Here is a 26,505-nt window from a genome sequence, read left to right as displayed (position 1 = left end):
GGCAGGGGCTCGGGGCAGGGGCTCGGGGCAGGGCCGGGGCACTCACCGCGGCCGTGCGGTCCACCTCGTTCCGGCTGCTGAGGATGAAGCAGGCCTCCCCGTTGTCCATCCTGCAGAGCACAGACCTGAGCTGGCCCGGCCCCGCCACACGCCCTCTCGGCCGTCAGGGGCTCAGGGCGGAGGCTGGAAGGGGTGGGCCCGGTCGAGACCCCACCTCTCTGTGCTAACAACGTGCTGTCGGGGCCCTGACCACCGTGGGCACCATCCTCCGTGTCCCCAGGAACCCAGGCGGGGCTGGGGTGGATGGAGGGGAACACATGTTGGCAAAGACGCTGGACCCCGACCACCGGCCTGTCCCCTCTGGGGTGAGCTGCCCAAGTCTCACAACCTGTACCCAGTTCCACCTCCTCCCCCCGCCCCCCCGCAGCCCTGAGGACCCCTGGCTGCAGAGGGGCCCAGGACAGGGGGGGTCAGAGGCCCGGCCCTCCCCACCGATCACCCGCCGGTCCCTGGCAGCCACTGTCTCTCCCTTGGGCCTGGAGCTGGGCGTGGACCACCCGGGAGCCTGTGCCAGGCGGCCACACCCTGGGCAGGGGCTTGGCTCCTGTGCCCATTTTATTGGTGAGACAGGAGGGGGCCGGGGCCTCCGCTCAACCCACGTCCCCATGCAGGATGTGTCAGATCCTGGAAGTCCCAGAACAGGCACGGGCACGTTCTGGAAAGTTCCATTTAAGAACCCAGTCTTACCTCAAGTCACCTGTCAGCTTGCCTTTAAAGACACCCGCCCACAGCCACCTCGCCCCCCAGGCACCGCGGGGACGCCCCACCCCGTCGCCTCCGAGCCCCTCCTGGGACCTGAGGGAGACCGTCCCCGGGCACCAGGGAGGAGACGGCTGGGGCCTGCGGCGGGCGGGGCTCACTTGGCTCGCATGAGGTCCTGGTCCTTGAGCGCCGAGCCCTGGAGGTAGATGACGCGCTGGGCCCACAGCGGGATCTGCAGGACCCTGCGGACCTGGATGTCCATGTCGGTGGGGCACAGGATGACCACGTAATAGTCCTGCGGGCGGCGTGGGCGCAGGCGTGGGGGTCAGCCCGGCCGTCCCCACATCACCGGCCGCCCTGGTCCCCCAGGCCCACCCCAGGGTGGGGGCCCCCGGGCGGACGCACCTGGAGCCGGGGGTGGGCGTAGAACTCGTTGAGGAAGTCCATGAGCAGGTCGATCTTGAGGGAGCTGACACACAGCACCACGTGCTTCTCCGTCTGGGCCCGGTGCCGGCTGTAGTTGCCCCCCGACTTCTGCCGCTCCATCCACAGGTAGACCAGCTCCTCGCACTGCAGGGGGAGCAGGTGAGCGCCAGAGGCCTGGGCCCAGGGGACTGGAGGGCCCGCGAGGCACCCGGGCCCCGGCTGTGGGTGGTGGTGATGTTGGGGATGGGCCCCTTCCTGGTGGGAACAGCAGGCGGAGAGTCCCCGACAAGACAGGGGGGCGGGCGCTGGCGGGCAGCTCGTGCTGGGACACCGGGAGCAGAGAGGGGGGCAGGGCTGAGCAGGCCAGGCCACGGTGAGCTGGGTCCCGACCACGACTGGGAACCGGGGGTGTGCGTGGCACAGGCCACGCAGGGGTCACGCAGAGACAGGGTGGACGTCGCAGCGGGCGTGTGAGGTAGCAAGAGGCTGCGCGTCCAGCTCCCAGCCCCAGAGTCCAAGTGGCCGTCAGTGGATGTCGAGGTCTGCGCTCCGGACACGGGTGTCACTCACGAGAGCCTAGCCCAGTGCCCGCGACCACGGTCCAGGAACAGAGTCAGGGAATTCCCGGCCACAGCGCTAAGAACCCAGGCTCCGGGCACAAGGGGCACTCAGGACCCTGGCCCCGGGCCCACGTCAGCAGGTGGGCGATGGGGGCTGCAGGTCTGGGACCCGCCCACCTGGCCCCGCCTCCCGGGTGTGAGGTTCAGGTTGGGTGCCGGGAGCCGGTCCATGCTTGCTGTTTCAAGGGACCTGGCATATATGGATACTGTTCTTAATATGTTTGCTCGCCTTCTTGGCACTATGTGTTGTTGTTTTTTTAAAATATATTTTATTGAACTTTTACAGAGAGGAAGGGAGAGAGATAGGAGAGTCAGAAACATCGATGAGAGAAAAACATCGATCAGCTGCCTCCTGCACACCTCCTACTGGGGATGTGCCTGCAACCCAGGTACATGCCCTTGACCGGAATCGAACCTGGGACCTTTCAGTCTGCAGGCTGACGCTCTATCCACTGAGCCAAACCGGTTTCGGCGGCACTATGTGTTTTAACCAAGGTCACCTCTCTGAGAAAGGTTGTTTCCCCAGGTAGGGATTTTCCCCTGAAGTTAGGGAGGGAATAAAACCCCTTAACTAAGTGTCAGGCGGGTAATTAATCACTTTAACTACGAACAATCATGCTTAAGCTACATAATCTTTACTCCCTGGAATGGAGATAAACGCCCTAACCTTTGGAATAGAGATTGATAGGATTGGAATCAACTGGTATAAATACAGATGTAACAAGACAACAGTACACAGAATCTAGAAACAGAACCTAGACACAGAACCTAGACACAGAACCTAGACACAGAACCTACACAGAACCTAGAGACAGAAGAACTTCACTGGAGAGAACATGGCAAAAGATCCTGGACAGAAACTGGCCACAGAACCTAGAGACAGAACCTAGCGAGAGAACCTGGCTGAAGAACCTAGAGACAGAACCTGGCTACAGAACCTGGATAGAACATGGCAAGAGAACCTGACTAGAACCTGGTGACTGAACCTGGCTGGAGAACCTGGACAGAACCTGGCTGGAGAACCTAGCGAGGGAACATGGCTACAGAACCTGGCTGGAGAATCTGGAGAACCTGGCTGGAGAACCTAGCGAGGGAACATGGCTACAGAACCTGGATAGAACATGGCAAGAGAACCTGACTAGAACCTGGTGACTGAACCTGGCTGGAGAACCTGGACAGAACCTGGCTGGAGAACCTAGCGAGGGAACATGGCTACAGAACCTGGCTGGAGAACCTAGCAAGAGAACATGGACACAGAACCTGGCTGGAGATCCTGAACCAGAACTTCGCTAGAGATCCTGGCTAGGCTGCTGATCAACTGAACGCTGTCTCCGTGTCATTCCTTCTTCGCCGACTCCGTCCACACCTTTGGGGACCCCTGGACCTGCTGGGGTTGGACCCCAGAAGTTGGGAGTCGTTTTAAATTAGGAAAATGACAGGTACTAAAGGTATTGAAGGTGCACGTGGCGGTCCTGGCTGCTGTGGCTCAGTTGGCTGAAGCATTGTCCAGTGCACCGAAGGGTCACAGGTTTGATTCCCAGTCAGGGCACATACTCGGGGACCTACGGGAGGCAACCGATCGATGCTCCTCTCTCACATCAATGTTTCTCTCTCTCTCTCTCTCTCCTTCTCCCTTCCTCTCTCTAAAGTCAATAAAAACATCCTTGGGTGAGGGTTTTTCTTTAAAAGTGCTCATGGCAGAGCTGCCGGCCCCGGGGACACCCTGGTGCTGGCCCACCCTGGCCTCGCTCCACCGTCTCTGACTCCCCATCTGCAGGTGGAGGGAGGGGTCCTGGGAAGGGGAGGTGGCCGTGGATGGAGGGAGGTGGGGAGGCTGAGCCCGAGGCCCCTCTGACAAGGTCCCGGGAGGAAGGTGGGGTGAGGCTGCCTCTAGGGCCCTCCACGGCTCAGGTGTCCCTGGCACAGGCAGGCTGTCCTGCCATGGACGGGGCTGTGCTCTGGACAAGGGGAGAGCGGGGGCCGGGGGGGGGCCAGTGAAGGGCTCTGAGCTACAGGTTGGGGAGAGCTCAGGGTCAGCAGAGGACCCCCTGGTGGACTGGCTGATGGCTGCAGTTGGGGGCCCTCTCCCCGTCCCGAACACAGACCAGCTGGCCCCCTCTGGGCCTACGCACAGGTGGGCACTGGGCTAGGCTCTCGCCTGCTTCCCACGTCAGCCGCAGACTGGCCTTGGTGACAGGTGTGGCGGGAAGCGCTGGGCGCTGGCCGCATGCCTCATGTGCTCCCACAGCTGCTGCTGCACGGGTGAAGGCCCTGGGGACACCCTGCCGGCCCCGGGGACACCCTGCCGGCCCTGGGGACACCCTGCCGGCCCCGGGGACACCCTGCCGGCCCTGGGGACACCCTGCCGGCCCCGGGGACACCCTGCCGGCCCCTCCTGCCCACACTCAGCCCAGGTCCCGGGAGGAAGAGCACAGGCACCCCTCGCTCTCCGCACTGACGGCTGAGGCTGCGTGGCCACCAGACCCCACGGCAGGGTCCCGTGGAGGGCTGCTCCCTCTCCGGCCGGCCCTCCCCTCCCCCCGGAAGGGGCTCACCTGCAGCGGGAGCACCACGAGGGCCACGCAGATCATGATGACGACCAGCAGCTGGGACGGCCAGATCTTGGGCGTCACGTCGCCGTAGCCCACGGTGGAGAAGGTGACGATGCAGAAGTAGAAGGAGGTCAGGAGGGACAGGTTCTCGCCCGCCCGCTCCAGGTGCTGGATGCCGCAGGTCCTGCGGGCCGGGCCGGGCGGTCAGGTCAGGGGCGTGGCAGGGCCTGGCCCCCGAGCCCCGGGCGAAGCTCTGCCTGCCCACGGGCCTGCCTCACCCAGAGACACAGTGGCACGGGGCTGAGCCCGGGCGCCCCAGCCCCCACAGCCCGACCCCGGGCCAGCTCGGCCAGTGCTTCCCGTGGAGCCACACCCCCGGCTGGGGGTCCCCTCCTGCCTGGGGAGACCCAGCATAACTCACCAGGGGGGTGGGCGCAGAGCTGCACGGCCGAGTGTGGGCCTGGGGTCAGTGGTGGCTTCCACCCCACCTCTCAGGGCCTCGTCCCCACCCAGGAGGTCAAACAGGGTGTGGGGTGCTCAGACCCCAAGTGGCCTAGAGCTGGACAGGCCTTCCGAGGGCCACCCCCAAGAGGTGCCGACGCAGCACACACCACGGGGCAGCTCGGGGACCCCCACCCGGGGTGCACGGTGGACTGGCTGCTGGGAGGGAGTGGCTGAATCTGCCCCGTGGACGCCCCCTCCTCCCTGCAGAGGTCTGGTGCTGGGGGAGGCAGGAAGTGCACGGCCTTGGAGCCTGCCCTCCTGACCGGCCTCACCACGCCAGGCAGGACGAGCACCTCAGCAGGAACATGGGAAGATGTGGGGTGCCGGGCTCCCCACCTTGCTCTCAGCTAAACCTCAAACCAAGGGCCCCCGCCTGCCAGGGGCCGGTCCCAGCCACTGAGCCTCCTCCCGCAGCCCCGTCCTCCCGCCATCAGCCACCCCCCCTCCCCCGCAAGGCCTCCTGACCTCTATCCCGGGCCTGGCCCTGCCCAAGGAGGGGTCCGGGGGCGGCTCACCCCGTGAAGACCAGGCACAGCAGGGTGCAGAAGAGGATCAGGACCTGGTTGAACATGGCCGACTGCGTCCGCAGGATGGCGCGGTGGAAGTCATTCTGTGGGGCAGGCGCCGGTGGCAGAAGCTGGGACCCGCGCGGAGCCCAGGGCCCTCCCCTGGCTGGGACGGGGTGGGGCGGAGGACACCGGATTGGGGGTCCTGCACAGCCAGAGGCCGGCCCTGCGTGCTGCACCCCATTTTACAGTTAGCACGGGAGGCGGCCAGGGGCCTGGCGTGAGGGCGGGGGGACACAGCCCGGGGCCTGCTGATGCTTCTGCAGCGTGCACCTGCTTGGACACTCCGCAGAGGGTCTGCTCGTGCCCGTTCGCTGGCCGTGCCCCCCTGTCCTCACCAGGCACCTTCACCCTCCTGCTCCCCCAGGCCCTTCCCCAGGGCAGGAAAAGGGCGGGTCCCTGGGTGACGGATGGCATGTTTCAGGGGGCGGGGGGGGGGGGGAGCTCACGATCATGTTCTCCAGCGCGTGCTTGGCCAGCCAGCAGTTCAGAAACACGGGGATGAACAGGTTCCGCAGCGGCGCCCAGAAGATCTGCGGGGAGGCGGGTCAGGGGGCTGGGGGCCAGGGGTCAGGGGCCCGGGGGTCAGGGGCCCAGCTCGGGCAGCTCACCCACCGTGATGATGAAGGGCAGCGTGTTGATCATCTCCAGGACGAAGGACACACGGAAGATCTGCTCCCAGATGTTGCCCTAGGAGCCGGTGGGCAGGGCGGGGAGAGACCAGCCAGAGGTCAGGGTGGATGGGGGTCAGAGATCAGGGTAGGGTTGGAGGGTCAGAGGTCAGGGCGGGCTGGGGATCAAAGGGGAGGATGGGGGGGCTCCGGGAAAGGGCCGGGAGGGCACTCACCTTGTAGCTGAGGTAGATGAGCAGCATGGTCTCCAGGAAGCTGATTACGGCCACGATGACCTGGGGGAGGGGGCGCCTTAGAGGGGGCGGGGCCGGCTGGGCGGGCAGAGCCCCTCCCACTCACCTGGGTCACCCACAGGGCCATCTTCCTCTCCACCCACAGGATGGGCGCCCTGGGGAGAGAGAGGTGACCTGGGCGGGCGTCCAGCCTGGCCCTCGAGGGAAGGGAGGCTCCGGGATGAGGCCTCCAGGCAGGTGCCGAGGCCGGGGCCAGGGCTGCCCGCCTGTCTGCTGGGGGGCCGGGCTGCAGCTCCGAGGGCCCAGGTGGCCTGCGGGCCTGTCTTCCTCTCCCCGTCCTGTGACGGGCCCTCCGCACGCACGGCCTGCAGGACCGCTGCGAGGTCAGGTGACACAGGCAGGGGTCCTCGTGAGACACTGGCAGCCGTGGGGGTGGAAGAACCGGGCGCCCCATGAGGCTGGAGGCCGAGGGCCGAGCCCTCATCCGGGAGGACGGCAGGGAGAAGGCCCCGCCTCGAGGTGGCCACGCCCCGGACACGGCCTGTCTCCCAGCAGGTGCCCCGGCCCCTCAGGAACCACCTGGCACTGAGTGACATGATGGGGCTCAGAGCATCGCCCACGGTGTCTCCCCCTCGGCCCCCCACCATCCTCCAGCGGCTCAGAGGCGGGCGGGGCCTCTGTGGTGGCCCCTGGCTCTCCAATTGCTCCCGGAGCCCTCGGGGTGCCCCTCAGGGACACCCAGTCCTGCCCACCGCACACTGGCCCAGGCTCAGGGGACCCAGGGGCCCCCAAGCTGAGCTGGGCACCGCTGGCAGCCTGGGCCACGGAAGCTTCCGGGCTCCCGGGCCCCCAGGGAGGGGTGTACACTCACCAGTTGATCTCGGGGGAGGACTCGTTGAAGGTGTAGTTCTGCTTCGGGCAGCCCCAGCTGTGGAGACAGAGCGGCCTGGCCATGGCTCCTGCACTGCCCAGGACCTGCCCAGGGCCCCTACACTGCCCAGGACCTGCCCAGGGCCCCAGGGGCTCATGGAGCCTGGGGCACCCTCTCCCCACCCAGGGCCACACCCCTGCATCTCGGAAGGGCAGGCAAAACTAGGAGGACACCCCCCCCCCCCGAGAGAGGGGAGCCTATAGAGAACGGGTCTCAGCAGGCTGTTGGGACGGGCTGTGTGTGGGCACAGGTGGCTCTGGGGGGGAGGGAGGGGCTCCCGGGGGCTTCAGGAGGCAGAGGCCACAGGCAGGGCCAGGCAGCATCCATGAGATGACAAGCAGCTCGGCCCACACGCTGACTCCAGGAGGCTCACCCCGTGTCCCTCCAACGACGACCCTCCCACCTGATGCCCACTCGGTGAGAAGGGGCAGGGGTGCACAGACACGCCCCTTCGGCCCCAGACCACGACCAGTGCCGGCGCCAGCCAGGGACCCACTCAGAGCCCCGGTGGCAGGCAGCTCCGCCCCGTCTCTCAAGCGACGGCTTCCCTCCGCCGTACGGCTGCTGCGATGCCAGCCATCGCCCCGTCCATCCCCCCACACGTCCTCCCGCCCTCCCTGGCTGCCCAGCCCCGGGCCAGGTGCTGCCCAGGACAACAGACCCGGTGCGAGCCCCCGTTTTCCTCCTAAAACCACATGGTGGGGTCTGCCCTGCCCACGGGTGAAGACGGGAGGGCCTTCCCGGCTCAGCCGCAGGGGCCCAGGGCCCGGCCGGACCCGCCAGGGAAGAGGCAGGAAGAACCTGCTTGGCCCGGCCGGCGGGGCTCAGTGGTTGAGCGTCGGCCTGTGACCCAGGAGGTCAGGGTTTGATTCCCAGTCAGGGCTCAGGCCCGGGTATCAGGCTCACTCCCCAGCAGGCGGGGTGCAGGAGGCCGCCGACCCCTGATTCTCGCATCACTGATGTTTCTCTCTCTCCCGCTCTGCCTTCCTCTCTGAGTGGCTGCCCACCCAGAGGGCTGTGATGACCAGGCCACACGCCGACTGTGGGGCCGCAGCCTTGGGCGCCCGCCCCTGGCCGAGGGCACGGAGGGGCCGGACATGGGAGGAAACACACCGCACGGGCACGGGACAAGCAGGGCCTGAGCCGCCGAGGAAAAGGCGGGCGAGAAGGGGTGGCCTGCGGGCCGTCGGCGTCCACAGCAAGAACTGACGCCCGGACAGGACAGTGGCCACGGGAGCCACAGTGAGGAGCGAAGCCACAGTCGGAAATGGGAGCGAGGACCAGAACGCACAGGTCACCCCGGATCCCCACCCGGGGTTCAGGGAGTCCAGAGCGCCGGGGGCGGGGAGCTGGCCGGCAAAGGCTTCGCTCAAGACATCCTCGCCCTGCGTGGACCCCGTGGGCGTCCCCGGGACCACGGAGGCCACGAGGGGGCGGAGGGGACCCACCAGCACCCAGGGGAGAAACCGCTCCCACCAGGACCTGCGTGGAAGCCCGTGAGCTCTGCAGCCGCCACCGCAGCTGGGAGGCCCCGTCCCCTGCAGCTGGGCCGCAACCCTGACCCCTGACCTTGGGCCTGGGCTCAGCCGTGCAAACGAAGGAGCGACTGAAGAGAGGAGCCCTCGGCCCAGGCGGGACCAGGCGGGGAGCAGAGCCAGGCTGAGGCCTGCACCTCGGGGAGCGGGCGCTGCGCCCAATCGAGGACCCACCCTTCCAGGACCCGGGCAGCCGCGGGCCACAGACAAGGGCACCACCATCTCCCCTGCTGAGCCGGTTGGTCAGGGGAACCCGAGGGCAGCGCCCAGGGCACTCCTGAGGCTTGGACACTGGGAGGGGTCACATGGGGAAGGAAGGACTCTCCAAGGCCCTGGACAGAGGGCGTCCAGGGGCCGGCTGGGTGCTGGACACACCTCCAGCCAAGCCCAGCGGCCTCTGCCATGGCAGCAGGCCCATCCCTGCAGCCCCCAGCCCCACGGCCACCCACCATCCGATGCCCAGGGCCGGGTCATCGAGCAGGACTCGGACGATGTAGAGGAGACACGTGAGCAGCTTCAGGGAGAAGTTGAACAGCCGGATCCTCAGGCCTGTGGGCGGGCAGAGTGGGGGGCGTTAGGCCCCTGGCCACCGGGGTCCCCCTGCTGATGCTCCTCGCTCTGCACCCTGGACACTGGGATGGCCGCCCCCAGAGGAGCAGGGTGCCCATGCCGCTCCCTCCTTGGGCGGGGGAGGGGTCTGGGGAGCACACCCATGGCCGGGACTCGGGCATGACCTCTGCACCCCGCCCTGCACCCCAGGAGGGTCCAAGTGGCCGAGCTCTTCCCGGGAAGGCTGTAGACAGAGCCTACAGGGGAGTGGGGGCCACACTGAGGGGCCAGGGGTCCCCCGGGTGAGGGCGGGAGGGCCGGGGCCCACAGGGAGGAGGCTGGGCTAAGTCCCTGACGGCCATGGCCCATCCCGGGGTTCAGCAGGGTCCCCACAGATTCCAGGCCCAGATCCTGATGTGTGGAAGGTGGCATGAAGCCCAGATAGGGCACTGCCCATGCCCCTGTGCCCACCACCACCCACGCCGCCAGGCGCCCCCCACTCCCCTGCATAGCTGGACCCTTCCCCGGGGACCCCGCCCCCCGCAGGCCACTCACTGGATCTCTGGTTCTTGATGAAGAACAGCTTGAGCCGCTCCTTGAAGGTGTTCTCGTTGACGTAGAACTCCACCTGGACCCTGCGGGCAGGAGCGGGCGTGGGCTCAGCCGGGGGCTCAGCCGGGGCCAGCCACAGCCCCGGCACCGGCTTCTCCCACCTGGAGGAGCCCAAAGGACAGACAGACGGACGGACGGACGGACGGACGGACAGCAGCGGGGTCAACGCCTCCACCTCGGATGGGAGGCTCCAGGGCCCAACGCCCCCACAGGCCCCAGCAGACCTGCCTGCGGACCTTCCGAAGCCTCAGGGCACATCTGGGCGCCCCCCAGGCTCCCGGGAGGCCACCTCTCCGGGGCCCCAGCCCGGGCGGTCACAGCCAACCACCAGGATTCAATGTGCCCCGTGTGGCCTTGGCACAGGCTCCAAACATGTCACATCGTCTATACAGAACGTTCTAGAAGCCGATGGGCAGCTGCTTTGCTGGTGGTCCCCGGTGGCTGCACCAGCAGCAATGTCGGGGAGGTGGGCCCACCTGCACCCCCGGCCAATCCCCAGACACCCTGGGCCCCCCCAGGCTCCCAGCGACCTGGGTCAGCCCCCCCACGCCACCCCCGCAGCCCCAGCAGGAATGAGTCAGATGGAGGGGGAGGGGCGGGCAAGGCCATCTGGTCTCCTTGACAACGTGAATCCTGCAGGCGATGAGACACTGCCCGGCCCTGCTGGCCAGGTGAGGGCCTGACCCTCCACAGGCGTGACAGACAGCAGGCGGGATGGCCGGAGCAGGCCCTGGAGCTTCCCTCCAGGATGTGGGGAGCACACGCCCCCAAGAGGCCAACACCCGGGTGCTGGGTGGGCACCTGCTCTGGGCTGGCACTGGCCGCCCCCGTGTGACCTTGCACCCTCTGTCACAGGCTGTCGCCACCATTGGCAGGACGAGCCCAGGAACCCACAAGCCAGCCGTGGGCGTCCCCCCCGGACGAGACGGGTGCCGCCTCCCTCGAGGGTCGTCGGTGGACCAGCCGTGCAGAGGAGGCAGCACCCAGTCCCACGCTACGGCCAAGGCTACGGCCACACGCGGGAGCAGAGCCACGCCGCCCGAGGGCCACAGGGGCTACTGCTGGTCACAGGGCTCCACGTGGGAGGACGTGGGGCCCTTCCCCCTCAGGTCCTGGTGCAGGACAGTCCCCCGGCCACACTCTGGGCTCCTGGGGCTGGGACAGGACAGGTCTCCCATAGGCCAGCAGGGCCCCAACCCAGAACCAGCGGTCAGCGTATCCCCTGCACCCTCCCTCCTTCCTGGGAGCCCTCCCCCGCTTCCCAGCTCTGAACCCCTGAACCCCTGAACCCCACCCTCTGTAGATGCCGCCTGGAGCCCATCAGGGAGGCCCCGAGGGTCTCGGGGGAGCCGGTCAAACGCCCTCCTCTCTGAAGTCAGGGCTCAGACAGCCGTTCTGTGAGGACGGGGCACGCGCCCCACAGCCCAGCCTCAGAGGTGGAACCCCAATCCTCGTGTCCCCCACAGGCCTCCCAGCCACCACCCCACCCAGCCGGTCCTTGTCCCCTCCACACCCACTGAGCCCAGAGCTGGGAAACCGAGGCAAAGACCGGAATCTGCACTGGCCGCTCCTGCCTCCTGCCAGGACCGTCCCAGCCCCTCCTGGGGACCCCAGCCCCACGCCCCCTACAGCCCCACTCCCTGCCCAGCGAGTTCCCTGCCGGGCCCGTGGGGTCAGGCTGCTGCCAGGACTAGCCATACCCCGATGTGTTTGCTCCCAGATCCCCCACTCCACACCCCCAGCACAGCGGGTGAGTGCGGGCTGACCCTCTGCCCCTTGCCCTAGGCTGCGGACCCCCTCTGGGCGACCCCGAGGCCCCGGCGGCAGGATCCACCCAGAGGGAGGTGCTGCCCACGCAGGAGGAAGGAGAAGCCGCAGGCACAGACGGGCGGCAGGTCGAGCTGCAGGGCCAGCGACCTTCACAAACCTTCCTTCTTCCCCTTCAATATTTCATGAGCTGTGGCCGCCTCGTCTTCCAGCACCACCACAAAAAGTAAATTCCCAACTCGCACGTTACGGCCACGGGCAGAGTTCAGTCCAATTCAGTCCGTGCTGAGCCAACCCGGCCGACACAGGGAGACGCCCGGGGAGCTGCCGACCCAAGTCCCGGGCACATCGTGCAGACGGGAGGGTCGAGGATCAGCTCTTGGCCTGGGGGCACCAGGCCAGACATGGGCCTGCCCCGCACCTGCCCCAGCCGAGCCTCCTGCCCTGGGGACGGGCAGTGACAGGGGCGGCCTGCCCCGAGGGTGGGGGTGCCTGGCAGGGGGTCTGTGACTACGGAGACATAAAAACGTCCTTCTCTGTGTCTCAGGCTCCCCTCTCAGGTCTGGCAAAACGTTCGTTTCCGGGTGGAGGTTAAATGAGGCACCACCCATGCATGTGGCTGGGGGCCTGCACCCGTCAGCTCAGATGGTGCCTGCGATCAGGGCCGATTCCATCCTGTGCGTCCCGACACCAGCCACACCCATCGCCCAGAAAAGACGGCCCCTGAGCCATAGACCACGCGTGCGGCTGACGCCCCCAGGGGCCGTGGGCAGGGGGTGACATCTGCAGGGCACCCCCCACCCTGTGGTGGCCCAGCTGTGGCCCAAAGGCCCGTGGGGGGACTAGTGGCCACACTCACAGGAAGCTGCTCTCAGGAGCTGGGGAAGCACTGGATGGGGGGCCCGGGATTCGAGGCCCCAAAAATCCACACGGTCAGTGACCCTGGAACGGGACTTGGAGGTGCCCGCAAACAGGGGGGCCACGGGCAAGGGCAGAGGCCAAGAGGGGTCCTTCCTGTGTCCCTTCTCACTCGCTCACTCACTCCTTTCTTTGGCAGGAGGCCTGGCGGGGAGGGCTGGGCACATCGGAGGCCTCAGCTGCCCACTGGCCACGGCCAGGGCCCAGGTAGGTCTGGAGCAGGTGTGCAGTCCCGGCCTCAGCCCCACCCCCGGGCCCAGCAGCGCCTGCAAGGAGGTGCTGGCCGGCCACACCTTGCCCCACCCTCTGCGAGGCAGGGCACTAGCGGAGACCCCGCGGGCGGGCGCAGGCTGAGCGCCCTCCTCCGGGTCTGGGGCCAGGAGGTCCTGCCTGTCCCCGCGGCCCCTCCCCTGCAGGACACTTACTGAGACAGGGACGAGTCCAGGCTGAAATCCTCCACAGGAAGCCTGGGGACAGACGGGTGGACACGTCAACACGGGAGACGGGCGGACAGATGAGGGCCTGGACCCCAGGCCAGGCGGGCACAGGCAAGCAGGGAGGCTCTGGGGGAAGTGGGGACGTGCCATGCACATGCCCTGACCCGTGGAGCCCAGGCGAGGCCGAGGTCACTGCTGGCGGGGCCGGCCCGGCCCTCGGTGCAGAGAGAAGCAGCACAGCACACGTGGCCCAGGCACATGCACCTCCCCCCGGAGCCAGGGCGACGACCACGCCGAGGTGACCACACACCAGGCCTGGCCACCCTTCACCAGGCTCGCAGGTCCCGGCCCGCGGTGAGCGCTCACGGTCCCTGCTCCTCCCGGGCCGGCCCAGCACCAGTGACGCTGGCGTCCAGGAAGGGGCACCATCACCGTCTCTGCACACCCGGGAGGCTAAGGGCAGCCGGGGCAGCCCCACAAGGGCCACTGGCTGGACGGGTGCGAGTCTGCCTGACCGGCCACAGCTCCTGGTCGCCAAGCGGCTGGCTTCCCTCCACTCCCCTACCCATCAGATCGGCCAAAGCCGGGGGCTGGTTCGGGGGTGGCCTGGACTGGGGAAGAGGCTGGTGGGAGCCTGGGGCTGAGACCCGGCCTGGGTGGGGGCCTGGCAGGGTCTGCTCTTTGCTGATGATGCACCCATGGGGTCGGCTCCTCCAGGAGTCCAGCCCCCGCCCTCTTTTTACAAATATTATTTTATTGATTTCAGAGAGGAAGGGAGAGGGAGAGAGAAACAACAATGATGAGAGAGAATCATTAATCGCTGCCTCCTACACGCCCCCCACTGGGGATGGAGCCCACAACCCGGGCCTGTGCCCTGACCAAGAATCGAACCCTGACCTCCTGGTTCACAGGTCGAGCTCAACCACTGAGCCACCCGGCCGCACAGGGGCCTCTCCTACCCTCAAAGCAACCAATTCCCAGAAGGGGACGCCAAGGCCCACAGAGGACCTGCTTCCTAAGGAGGCACCGCAATGAGGGGCGGCCTGCAGGGGCGGGTCACAGCCACACGCCCACCAGCCTGCAGGGCCCCCTGGGCGGGCAGGCTCCCCCACAGGGCCCCCAAATTCTGCGGCAGGGGTGGGTGAGGTGCTGGCGGGGTGGGGGGGGGGGCTGGGCACAGAGCACACAGCCAGGCTTAGCTGGGCCGGAGCCGGGGTCCCTGTGAGCCTCTGTCGGGCTCAGGTTCCCACCCCCCGGCCCTGGCGCTGCCCAGCTCCGAGTTGGGGCAACAGGTGATCAGGGGCTGGCACGTGCCTGGCAGAACCATGGCCGGTGGCCTCGGGACCAGGGACCCACTGGGAGTGGGTGAGGGTGCTGGCGGGGAGACCCTGGCGGGCGGGGCCGTGGCAGGAGGGATTTGCAGGGAGGGGGGGGGAGGGAGGGGTCCCAGGGCCACTCCTGTACGAGGATATGAGGTTGAGCAGCTTCAACTCTGACGGCCGGGGTCACAGCGAACGGCTAACACTGACCCCAGAGGTCCTGGGCACAGAGGAGTGGCGCCCCAAGGACCCCGAGACGGACCCCGAGATGGACCCCCTGACGGAACTGCCTGATGGGGAGGGAGGGGCCTGAGGGATAGAGCCTGCCTCCTGCAGCACCCACCCTCCATCTTCCTCCCCCTCGGGGTCCCCCTTCGCTGCTCACCACCCACAGCCCCATGCACACCCACAGGAGGGCCCTGCTGCCCCCGGCCCTGCTGCCTCCCCGTCTCCAAACTCAGCCCTGAGGCTCCCACACCAGCCACGACTCCGCCCAGAGCCCGGGACCCACGTCCTAGCTCTTCTGTGTCCCCTTCTCACCGAGGCCACCCCCTTGCAGCCTCCCAGGGTCCCCTCCAACAATTCCCCAGGGAGCGCCTCACTTGGGGTGAACCCAGCCCTGGGAGTGGGGGCCGAGGCATCAGGTCGTCCTCCCCAGCTCACCTGCCCTCCCTCACCTGGTCCTTCCCTCCAGGTCAGCACACCTGGCACCGGGCCCAGCAGGTGTGAGGCTGTGCCCCCCCCCCCAGGGCAAGGCCACCAGCCCCAGGGGTGTTGGGGGCCCCTGGGGCCCAGCCCAGCCCTGACCAGGGGTTCACTGCTTGGCTGCTCCTCCCTCACTGGGTTCTTTTGCCCAAAAGCTCTCAGATGATGGTGCTCATCGCCGGTCCCCAGGCCAGGCTTCCTAACCAGTTTCCACCCTCTCCCACCTCACAATGCGGGGGGGGGGGGGTGTAGGGGGAGCAGAGGACGGAGAAGGAAGGAGAGGCCGTGCTCCAAGCCTAGGGAGCCCAGCTGGGCGGGCAAGGCGGGGCTGGTGGTGGCCCATAGCATCCAGGCGACGGGGGTGGTGTGCCCTGGCTCCGGCATGGCGGGCACCTCCCTCTCCCTGTTCCGTCCCTCTGCTCACAGCAGTGGGGAGGCCTCCTGGGGGCCCTGGGTCCAGCGAGCCGAGACCCTGGCTGCCTCCAGAAGGCTCCAGGCCTGCAGGACGGGGGCAGCTGCAGGAGCTCTGGCAGCCAGCTCCCTGAGACAGAGGGCACCCCTCTCCCTGCTCAGTCATGCTGGAAGCTCCATGAGACCCCTGTTCCTAAGGCAAAAGCCCTGCACGTCCTCCTCTGCTCAGGAACCTGCCGTGGCTCCCTACTGCTCCTGTCCGCAGCACGCATGCCGCCCTGGGGAGAGGAGGCTGCAGGGCACAGGATGTGGGCACCAGGGCACAGGCTGTGGGGCACCAGGGCACCAGGCTGCAGGAAGCACCAGGCTGCAGGAGGCTGCAGACAGCTCCCACTCTGCTTTGCAAAAGGAGGCTGATAAGGACCTTCACCCCAGGGACTGCTGGGGATTGAGTGAGTGAGGCTGCCCACAAGAAGGGTCAGCACAGGATTGGGGGCAGCAGGGGTGGGCACAGTGGGAGGGCTGCCTGGAGGAGGTGGCGCCCCAGCTGCAGCGACATGCTGCTCTGTGGGCTCAGACGGGGCCCGGGCAGCACCTGCCTTCCCTGCGGAAACGGGAGGAGAGTGCAGGAGGCCGAGCCCGTCAGGGGCCAGGCTGGCTGTAAGCAGAGCCCCTGGGATCACTGCCCGGTGGGGCCCAGGAAGAGGATGGAGAGGAGAGGAATCTGTCCCCAGGGCCTGACCAGTGCCCGCCTCTCTCCTGCCCAGGGCTGCCCACTGGCCGCTTCAGGGCCGGGAGCAGCACTTACACTTCCTCCTGGGGAATTTGAGGCGCAGGAAACAGGGGTGGAGGTGAGGGGGACCTGGCAGCCTGTGGCCAGGTGGGAAGGGCACCCTTGGACCTGCCATCTGCCAGGCCAAGTCTCTGCCAACCCCCACCCCAGCCCTGACAGGCCGGGCACCCCTCCCCGGATGCTGGCCCCGGCGGCCCCCTCTGCCTGGAGGGCACTGCCCGGCTCCCAGTGCCCCCCTGAAGCACCCGGGCCCAGGAAGCTCTCCTTGCCCGGCCCAGCCTGCACCTCTCTGGTGTGCTCTGCCCACACCTGGGTGACTCTGATTCATCTCCGTTCCACCCTCCACCCCCCACGGTATCCAGAGGAGGCGCTGGTGCGCCTGCCGCAGATCCAGCCTCAGCGTCCTCATCTGTGAAATGGGGGTGCTGCACTCTGCCCGCCGCCCTCAGAGGGGCCCAGCTTCCTGCACCCTGGCTGCCACCGGCTCCAGGCCCAGCTCTCATCTGCCGGGCAGCCTCCCGCAGCCTCCGGGCCTCCTGGGCCTCGCTGCTCACCTCTGAAGTGGGGACACGGCTGCCGGCCTGGCCTCCCCCAAGCGGCCGCTGGGACCAACATGAGCGCGAGTGTGGTCTCCGTGGGACAAGGTCCAGCCGGGACCACTGGGCATCAGCTGCACCGCCGGCCCCCAGTCCCTTCTCCCCTCGCCTCCCCGGGGGGCCCGCTGCCTTAGCCTCTAGGAGCAGGTCCCCAGGGTCCCCCAGGCTGCAGACACTCGGGGTGGTGGGGGCGCTGGGGTCGGGGTTCCAGGGGAGACCAGGCCGCCAGCCCCCCCTTCCCGCGGCCGCAGGCACCGTGCAGCCCAGCGGAGCGTGTGCAGGACGCAAGCGGCCGGATGGAAAGCCCCTCCCGGCGGCGGCGCGGCGCGCGCGGGGTCCCCGGCCCGCGCCCCTACCTCTGGCCCACGTCGCTGCCCACGGAGCCCCCGCCGCGGGCCGGCAGCAGCGGGCTGAGCCCGTGCGGCTCCTCGGGGGCCGAGGCGCTGGCCGGGGCGCCCCCAGGGCCCGCCTTGCCCTCGGAAGGCGAGCGAGGCAGCTTGGCCCGCGCCATCCTGCGGGAGCGCACGGCGGCGGGAGGCGGGAGGCAGGCGGCGGGCGGGGGCGGCGCCGGGCGCTACCATCTTGGCACCGCCCCTCGCCCTCCCCGCCGCTGCCGCAGTGGAACGGCCCTGGGGGGGGAACCTGGGAAACTGGGGGAGCGCACCCCCCACCCCGAGCCGGAGCGCCCAGGCGCACTGCCCTCTCCCAGCCCAGGGACCCCCCTCCCCCGCGCGCAAAGGACGCCCCTGTGGGAGGGGTCTCAGCCCGTGGCTGCCTTAGCTCTTAGCTCGGGGCTGCTAGCAATAGTCACAGCGACAGGCAGGCCCTGGGAGAGGGAAGAGACAGCCGGTGGCTCTTGGCCACTCACCTCCGCAGGCAGGGTGGCTGGGGGGGGGGGGGGGGCGGGCAGAGCCATCGGGGCTGGGACACGTGCCCGACTCCCAGCGGCGGTGGGTCCTGGGTGCCCAGGGGTCTCAGAGTGGCCTGCCCCCACCCCGAGGCCTGCCCAGGTTGGGGTGTCCCCCCTCCGCCTGTGGGAAATCACTGTGGGTCTGTCCTCCCTCCTGCAGGCACTCAGGGTCCCAGCTTCTCCCCGTTCCCTGCCCCCAAATCACCCTGGTGTGGGCAGAGAGGTGCAGGCTGTGCCGGCAAGAAGCGCTTGGGGCGCGGCGGGGGGCGGGGGGTGGGGGGAGGCACTGGGAGCCGGGCAGAGGGGGCCGCCGGGGCCAGCAGCCGGGGAGGGGTGCCAGACCAGGGAGCCCGTGGGGCACTGACTTAGTGCCCACAGTCCAGGCCGGTGCCGCAGGGGTCCCAGCCAGGGACAAGCGGCTACACTGTGGACACCCTGTGGGGGCGGCCCTGACCGGCTCGCTGAGCGTGAATTCCAGCAGACAGGGCAGGTTTCTGTCCGATTTGCCAAGTGGGGAGACGGAGGCCCCGAGGGAGGAAGTGGCGTCCCCAGGAGACGGAGACCAGGAGCGGAGCATGGACTCCTGGCTGCCCGAGCCTCTCTGCCCAGGTCCTGCCGTTTCACACGAGGCCGGGCCGGGCCGGGCCGGGGAAGGGACTCGCCCAGGTGCCAGCCAGGGAGCGGCCGGCAGGGGTTGGTGCGGGAGAAGGGGACTCTGCGGGTCACAGCTGTCCTCAGCAGCTGCCCGGGCGCCAGGCCCTCCTGACGGCCAGACCGAAGGCTCAGCCTGCCCGGCCTGCCTGCTTCTTCAACCACCTGTGCCCCACCCACCACCAGGGCTGGCACTTGGGGAGGTTTGTGGGAGGAAGGCAGGCCCTCCCAGACCTGGCTGAGCCGGGAACATCTGGTGAAGCCATTGGGTGGTCTTGCGACCTGGGTCTCCCGTCCTGTGTCTGCCCAAGAGGAATGCGGTGTTTGCACTGGCCAGACCCCACCTGCCCCGGGGAGAGGGGCGAGCAGGTGGGCCTGGCATGGAGCGGTGGCGGGAAGACAGGACTGGCAGTGTCTGGGGGCTGCTGGGACACACCCTGCGATGGGCATACAGCTCAAAGCCATCAGGACCCCAGGGGCAGGCAGCATCCTGCACAGCCCCGGGGTGCACTGTCCACGGGGCCGCACCGAGGCCCATGTCTGTCAGTGCCCGGGAAAGGGCTGGATGGCAGGTGTGTGCTCCCTGCACCCAGGAGGGCAGGGTCTCGGGCTACAGGACCCGGCTTCGCAGAGAACGCGGCCTCGCAGCCCTTGAGCAACGCAGCCAACGCGGGGCCAGGGGGCACCCAGTCACCATCGTGGGAAGGCTAGCGTTCGGCCTGTGCACCAGGGTCCTGGCTTCTGAGAGTGCTGTCCCTCCTCGGGCACCGAAGGCGTCTAAGGTCCAGGCTCAGTCGGGTCAGAGGGCAGGATGCCCCACCTTTCGCCCGGAGGGAGCTCGTGAACACTACCACTGACGTCCGGCCGGCGGGGCTCAGGGGCTGAGCATCGATCTGTGGGCCAGGAGGTCACGGTCCACTCCCGGTCAGGACACAGGCCCGGGGTGGGGGCTCGATCCCCAGTGTGGGGCCTGCAGGGGGCCGCCGGTCCATGACTCACTCTCATCATTGATGAGTCTTTCTCTCTATCTCTCCCTTCCTTTCTGAAATCAATAAAAACATATTAAAAAAAAAAAGTCAAGTGTTTCCTGTGGGTGGGGGAGGGCAGCCCCCTGTGGGGACTGAGGCCTTGGCGCCTGGTTGTCAAGAGCAGGGAGCCGGGTCCTGTGGGCCCCAGCCCCCGGCCCCGGCCTTGGGTGACCCAGCCCTGCCCACCCTGCAGAGTGTGGGCAACCTGGAGCCCGTGGCTGCACTCAGGGCGGGGCCCAGAGGCACCGCCCTTCCCTCCAGCACTTAGGCCTGGAAGTGCTGCCTCATCCCAGCACAGCAGCGGCCGGGAGGGCGGGTCCCAGTGCAGGGCCGCCAGCCACGGAGGAGGGCGTGGGGAGGGGCTGGGGTGAGGGGGGTAGGCGGTGACACCCCGCAACGGAGATGGGGCCGAGGGGTGCGGGAGCAAACGCGGGGTGGGATGCATTCTCAAAGTGCCCGCACACTGCAGTGGGTGTGGTGGCCTGTGGGTCCCCCTGCACAGGAAGGACGTCCCGCGGCCGCACCGGGAGTGAGACCCCAGACGTCGTGGAAGAAGCCGTCACAGGGGCCATCCTGTGGGACCCCTCGGAGGAGGTCCCCGAGGAGTCAGACCCCAGACAGGAAGGAGACGGCGGGACCCGGGAGGGGGCGGTGGGAGTGGTGTGCAGTGGGCAGAGCCGGTGTGGGCCGATGGGAGTCCTGGAGAGGAGGTCCCGAAGCCGTGGCCGTGCGCTTGGACGAGGGGGGACGGCAGTGCCGTGCGCAGAAGCCGGGAAGAAAGGTACAGACTCCACCCTCACCCGGTCCCATTGCCCTCACCCCTGGGTCAGGCCTCTCTCCTGCCCGTGCTGCTCGGAGCACCCCCTCCCTGGCTCCCCCGCAGCCCAGCTCCTCCCTCCTCACCCCTCACAGCTGACAGTCATCCCCCCACACACAGCATCTTGCACTCTCTGGCCCTGGAAACAGTCCTGGGCCCTGCACAGGGAGCAGACAAGGCCCCCACCCTCGGAATCCAGGCCGCGGCTCCCCCCACCCTCTCCAGGCGGCCCGAGTGGGGTGGAGGGTTGGCGGGAAGGGGGACAAGATGGGAAGGTACCAGGACAGGGAGGACAAACCGAGGCAGGCCCCAAGGGGAGCAGGTGTGGGCCTGAGGCTGGAGGGAAGGAGGGGGCGACCCACAGCACTTGGACTGGGGGGACGGGGGGGGGGGTTCTAACTCTCCGCCAATCATCTGGGGCTGGCCTGCAGCCCCGCCAGCTCAGCGATGTTCAGTGTTAACCACAGGTGAGTGGCCTTGGCACAGGCTGTCCCTGGAGGTGCCCCCCCACCCCTCATTGGGGGCCTTCATCCCAGGGAAGGAGCCTGCTTGCTCCCCACCCGCCTAGAACCCAGGGGCGGCCTGGTCCACCGCGCTCAGTGGTAGGAGGGGCATGGGGGGGCACGCCCCGGGCTGCAGGGCGAGGTGAGGAGAAGCCACTGTGTTCCACAGCTGCTCCCGCGGGGCCAGGCAGGGGTCTGTCCTCACGGCCCCCAAGCCCTGCCCGTCCCTGCTTCTCGGCTTGTTGTGTGAAACAATATTTGCTGTTGCTCAATCCAGAGAAGCGCGTCCGCAGCTCCATCCTGTGTTCTCGGTGGAGCTCGGGCACAGAGGAAGGGGGCCTGGCGCCGTGGGAGTCTGGCCTCGTGTCCTTCGTGCGGCAGGACCCGGCCCCGAGCCTGGAGCCTTGGCCCCATGGTCCTCACTGCCCCCCGCCGCCCCCCGCTGCCTGGCCTGGGAGTGAGCACGCCCAGACCCTGCCATGGCCTCCCGCTGTGGCTTTGAGACCTTCTGGGCGGCTGGGCCGGGTGCCCGCGGGCAGGCAGCTGTGGAGAGCAGCGGGTCCCGGGCTTGCTGGCCGGAGGCGCCAGTTGGCAGGGCCTCTCTCCTCACCTGTGGCTCCCACCCCAGCCTCTGCTCATTCTCTTCCTCGTGGGGGGTGAGCCTGTGGTGTGGCCGCCATGTCCCCGCCTCGCTGCCCAGAGCCCGCCCGGCCCCCTATGGCGTCGTCTGGGGGGAGGGCAGAGGGACAAGGGGGCGGGGACTGAAGCCTCGAGCCCACGTCACAGACCTGGGGCCGGCGAGGGGCACGCACGACGACGGAGCCCTTTACCCCCACCCTCTGCCTCATCGGAGCTGCCTTTGGGGGTGGGCTGTCGCCTCCCGGAGAAGGTCTCACAGCCTGGCTGGGTCTGCAGCCCCCGAACTGTGGAGGAGGCCCTGTGACCCCGAGTTTGTCCCCAGGACCCTGGTGCCCATGCTCGGGCGTCCAGGCACACGGGAGGTGGGCACTGCCCAGAGGGGCCAGGGCCTCCAGAGCTGCTCCTGGCTGCCGGGCGAAGGGCAGGGAGAACCGGGTGCCCTGGAAGGGGGCGGGCTTGGGCTCTGCCCACCCCCCCGCAGGCTCCCGGAGATGGAGGGGCTCTGAGCAGCAGCACAGCCTCCTTCGCCCACGCAGGCCGAGCCCTCCCTCCCTTCAAGGCCATGCGTGAGCGGCTGTGGTGACTCATGGCTGTGGCTTCATTTCCCTGGAGAACAGCAAGCCCTCAGCCCTGCCCACCTGCTCACTCAGGGTCTGGGGGGCTGAGGTCGGGGGCCAGGCAGGTTTCATGGACCCTCTGGCCACCCCAGACCGGGAGGCTGGTCCCCTCCCTCTCCCCAGGGACACATCCTCTCCCCACACAGAGGGGCCCTGACAGGAGGGGAGGCCTGGCCCTCACTCTCCACTTTGAGAATCAGTGATGGGGAGGGGCCCAGCCATGGAGGATGGCGGATGAGTGGGCCGAGGGCGAGGAGGCCAGGAGGGGGCCTCCGACAGCTGCCCCGTCCCTCCTCCCCGAGGTTGGGGAATCCGCTCAGAGCCCAACTAGAGCCTCCACGTGTGTGTCCTGATGAATGGGGCTCAGGTGACCTCAGGACCCCCGGAACCCCGTCCTGGCTTCCCACACTGCCCGCCCCCTGACACCAGGTGCACAGCCGTGAATACGGGGTTCGAGAGAGGAGCCAGGCCAGACTGGCAGCCCGGCCACGGTGCCACCACGGTGCTCGGACAAAGAAGGTTCGAGAACAGATACATGGGCGATGGGGCCCTGTGCAGCGAGGGATGGAGAGCCCCGCGGGCCCCACAGCCCCTTGAGGCCTGGCCGAGGCGGGGACACGGGTGGGTACCAGGCCTGTCTGGCTGGGGTGATGGGATCCTCTGGAATGAGACAGTGGTGATGGAGCATCACGGAGTAAGTGTCCCTGGAGATACAACTCACCTTTTACCCATTTTACCACAATAAGGAGCCCCAAGCCACAGGGTCCGGGACATCGCGGCGGACGGAGTGCCAGCCCCTCTCCCCGGGCCGGGCAGGTCCACGCCACCCACTCCTGAACACGAGGGCTGTCCCTCCGATGCCACCAACCGTAGTCCCTGGCGTTGATCAAGGCTCCGGAGGCCCCTGCCGGACACCAGGTGACGCGGCTGCTGTTTTCATCATCGCCCGAGGGGCAGGCACTGGGGCTGGGGCTGACTTAGGAAGACGTGAGCTCACGCTCACTCGGCTTAGGGAAGCCCAGCCCTGCCCCTGTCCCCGAGGGCTGGTAGTCGGCAGCCCCCCCCCACCCCCACCCCCCTGCGGGGCGCCAAACCAAATCTCCCCTGGACCCCGTTCCTGGGTACGTCTATTAATTACTACTATGTATTGATTTTAGAAAGAAAAGAGAGAGAAACACCGATCGGTTGCCTCTGGTTCATTGTGCCCCGACTGGGGATCGAAACCCGCAACCTAGGTATGTGCCCTGACCAGGAATCGAACCCGCGACCCCCCAGTGCACGGCGACACTACAGCCACCCGAGCCCCGGCCTGTTTGTGACGGCAGCGCTCGGCCCAAGACAAAGCCTGGCTGGACCCCGATTCCTCGATTCTCTGGGAGACACTGGCCAGGTCCTCCTGACCTACTTGGGTGTGTGGCTGCCTGTCACGTGGGGGCTGCCAGGGCGCTTGTCTCCGCAGCGGGAGCCGCTCCCGGGCCACGGTCCTCCCCGCAGGGTCCCCGCCGCCCGCATGGCCCCCCGCCGCCGGGTCCCAGGCCCACCTCCCTCGCTGCCATGTTTTCCCAGCTGCACTGCCCGGGCCACTCCGAGGTCAGCTCACTCTGACGGGTCCTCCACCCCAGGCGCCTGTGCTCTCGCTTGAATCACTGCACTGTTGGGGGAACTGCGGGTTCACACACGGCCCCCGCCCCCCAACACCCTGCGAGCAAAGTGTCCCCATCGGAACCGCAGGCCCCAGCCCCGCGGGAGTCCTCCCACCGCCTCCCCTGCAGGCGGCAGCGCGGAGAGCTAGGTGTTTACCGGAGACGGCCATGCGGGGCAGAGACGGAGAAGCGACTTCCTCCCAGCCCCCCCGCACCCCCCCCACTCCGCGCGGGCACCGTTCCCCCTCGGCGGGCACCGTCCCCGTCCCCGAGCCCCGTAGGAGAGACCCCGGCATGTGCGTGTTCCTGCTCAGGAGCGGCCACAGCGCGAGCTTGGAGGACGCGGTCCCTCATTGATGATAAATGATCGCCGCCCGCGCTCGCCACCCTGCAGGGCTCAGCCGCGGGGTGCTTCCCGCCCGGCCCCCAAATGAGCTGAGCGCGCGGGGCTGCGGGGCTGCGAGCTGACCCCGGAGGCGGAGGCGGAGGCGCCCCAGCCCCCGGCCCAGCCCCCCGGCCGCGACCCCAAACTTCTCGGTCCGGACGCCGGAAAGTTGCAGCGCCCGCGGCCTCCAGCACCGCGGACAGCGCCCTCCGCCCACGACCCGCCGCGCGCACCCGCCTACCTGTCCTCGCTCTGCAGGGCCGGGTCCCCCAGCAGCAGGTCCCGGAAGCGGTACCGCGGCGGCAGGGGCAGCACCTCGGAGTCCAGGTCGCTCATCCCGAGGCCGGCGGCGTCCAGCAGCACGCGGTCCCCTCGGCCACCGTCCCCGGCGCCGGGCTGCCTGCGGGCACAGCCAGCTCCTCAGCGCGTGCAGCGCGCTCCTGCGCCCGGAGCCGCCTGGTCCAGCTGCCCCGCGCGGCCCCGGCGCCCCACGCCAACACCCACCACCCCCGCAGCCCCGCCCCGCACAGCCCCCCTGCCTGGCAGCCCCGGCCCCCCCACCTCTGCACAGCCCCCCCCCCGCCCCACCCCACCCGCCCCCACCTGCCCTGGGCAGCCCCCCTCCCTGCCCTGCCCGGGGGCGCACAGACCCAGGAGAGCAGAAGGCCTTTCCTGCACAGACCCGCCCTCCCCCTCCCATCCCAGGAGGCTGCCCCTCACCCCACCCCCTTGCCTTGGCCAAGCCGGGCGGCCTTGCCAGGCCCTGGCCACCGTGCCCACCACACCTGCAGGCTCCCTCACGCCAAAGCGCCTCCTCCAGGGCGGGGATGAGGTTTCTCACCACCAACGCAGGGTCAGGTGTTCACACCACCCCTGGGCGCCCACCACGCCATGCACGCCCTCTCCGCCCCTCCCCGCCCCCAGCCTTTGCCAAGGCTGCCTGCTCAGCTTCCTCAGGGTCCAGAGCACCCGCCTGCACCCCAAAGACCTCCCCTCCTCTCCCCTCCCCTCCCCTCTCCGACCCGCAGGCTGCAGGGGTGGGAGTGCGCAGGAGGCCGAGGCCCTGGCCTGTGGAACTCCCTGGGACCCAGCGGCTCAGGTCGGATCAGAGCCTGGGAGGGGCGCCCGTGGGGAGGGTGGACCCCTCTGGGCCAGGGTCACAGAGACCCCCACCTCAGTCACCTGAGCTGAGACCTGGCAGTGGGGGGCGGGGGGATGGGGCATTAATAAGTGCCATGGGGCCGCTCATGTCCAGGGCACAGATGGGCACGTGCAGGCCGGGCCGTTGGTGGGTGGGAGACTCAGGTGCGACCCCAGGGGTCCTGGCCCCACCCAGCGGCCTCTGGCATCAGCTGACAGTCCAGTGAGCCCAGCCCGGCCAGTGCTGTGGGGAGGACGCGGGACCCCGGGAGGGAAGCACGTCCGTCAGCCGTGGCCGTCAGTGCGGGTGACCCTGGTGGGGCCTCCTGGCCCTTCTCCCTGCCCCCCAGGGAGGCAGGACCAGCTGGGGGCGAGGGTTTCTCCACCCCCTCAAGCCCGTCCCCCTAAGGCCTGGGCAGCAGGGGGACGAGGAGCCACCTCAGCCTCCGGCAGGTGCAGGGGTCTGCTGACCACACACTCAGCACGCGGCCGGAAAACTGCAGGCAGCTGTGCCCAGAGGCCGAGTGAGGGCCACTCACCTGGAGCTTGGAAACCCTCCTCTCCTCAAGCCCGGAGGGGCAGGCACCTTCCCGGGCGCCCCCCAGGGCCTGTCCCTGGCCCCCCGCCCCCCAGGCCAGCTGCACGTGGGTGCAGCACCCCCATCCCACGGCCGTCAGGAGGGAGAGCTGCTCTCCCAGGTCACAGGTCCAACCCCGAGGAGCTGGCAGCGTTTGAAAAACAACATTTTCCTAATTGCATCAGCGTGCTTGCTTTTCCTCAGTTCAAGCTGCGGCCGCGGGGAGCCCCACAGTCATTGCTGGGGGCTGTGCTTGTTTGGTTTTGCTCCTTTTTCGCTGAAAGCCCCCTTTCTTCTGTGTGTGTTTTTTTAAATATATTTTTATTGATTTTAGAGAGGAAGGGAGAGGGAGAGGGAGGTAGAAACATGGATGAGAGAATCATGGACCAGCTGCTTCCTGCACAGCCCACACTGGGGATGGAGCCCACAACCAGGACCTGTGCCCTGACCGGGATTGAACCCTGACCTCCCGGTTCATAGGTTGATGCTCAGCCTCCGAGCTGAAAGCCCCTCAGGGCCCGCCCCCCCACACCCCGCACGGCCCCGCCCACGGCCCACCTGGAGCTGCTTTGCGTTTTCTCTCTCTGCCTCTAAGCCCAGACGGGCAGGGCTGGTGGGAGACCTCAGAGGGTGGGGCCTCGGTTGGCTTCAGGGGGTCACAGGGAAGGAGGGGATCTGGGCGCCCGGCCCGCACCCCCGGCATGGGGCCCGGGAAGTGACCAGGCCT

General features: G+C 68.3%; 1 protein-coding gene across 2 annotated transcripts in view; it reads right to left on the bottom strand.

Annotated features, from left to right (window-relative positions):
* KCNT1 (potassium sodium-activated channel subfamily T member 1) overlaps nt 1–17,394 on the bottom strand; it is a gene marked incomplete at its 5' end in the record, with an annotated part of 31,997 nt that extends 14,603 nt beyond the window's left edge. Inside the window, 13 exons of one of the 2 annotated variants that reach the window (XM_081104208.1) lie at nt 47–110; nt 921–1,057; nt 1,168–1,332; nt 4,364–4,544; nt 5,380–5,474; nt 5,880–5,963; nt 6,046–6,120; nt 6,278–6,337; nt 6,402–6,450; nt 7,167–7,223; nt 9,211–9,310; nt 9,866–9,945; nt 17,225–17,394. In XM_081104208.1, the coding sequence (XP_080960334.1) occupies nt 47–110; nt 921–1,057; nt 1,168–1,332; nt 4,364–4,544; nt 5,380–5,474; nt 5,880–5,963; nt 6,046–6,120; nt 6,278–6,337; nt 6,402–6,450; nt 7,167–7,223; nt 9,211–9,310; nt 9,866–9,945; nt 17,225–17,379 (1,302 nt within the window). The remainder of the gene's footprint in view (nt 1–46; nt 111–920; nt 1,058–1,167; nt 1,333–4,363; nt 4,545–5,379; nt 5,475–5,879; nt 5,964–6,045; nt 6,121–6,277; nt 6,338–6,401; nt 6,451–7,166; nt 7,224–9,210; nt 9,311–9,865; nt 9,946–17,224) is intronic. The other variant, XM_081104207.1, reaches the window with a different exon arrangement.
* Nucleotides 17,395–26,505: the final 9,111 nt, after the last annotated feature.

This window comes from Myotis nattereri (assembly GCF_964212035.1).
Source record: "Myotis nattereri genome assembly, chromosome: 12".
In the NCBI taxonomy this organism is placed as follows: domain Eukaryota; kingdom Metazoa; phylum Chordata; class Mammalia; order Chiroptera; family Vespertilionidae; genus Myotis; species Myotis nattereri.
The sequence above is the reverse complement of the archived record's forward strand: the minus strand, read 5'-3'. Positions and strand labels throughout refer to the sequence as shown.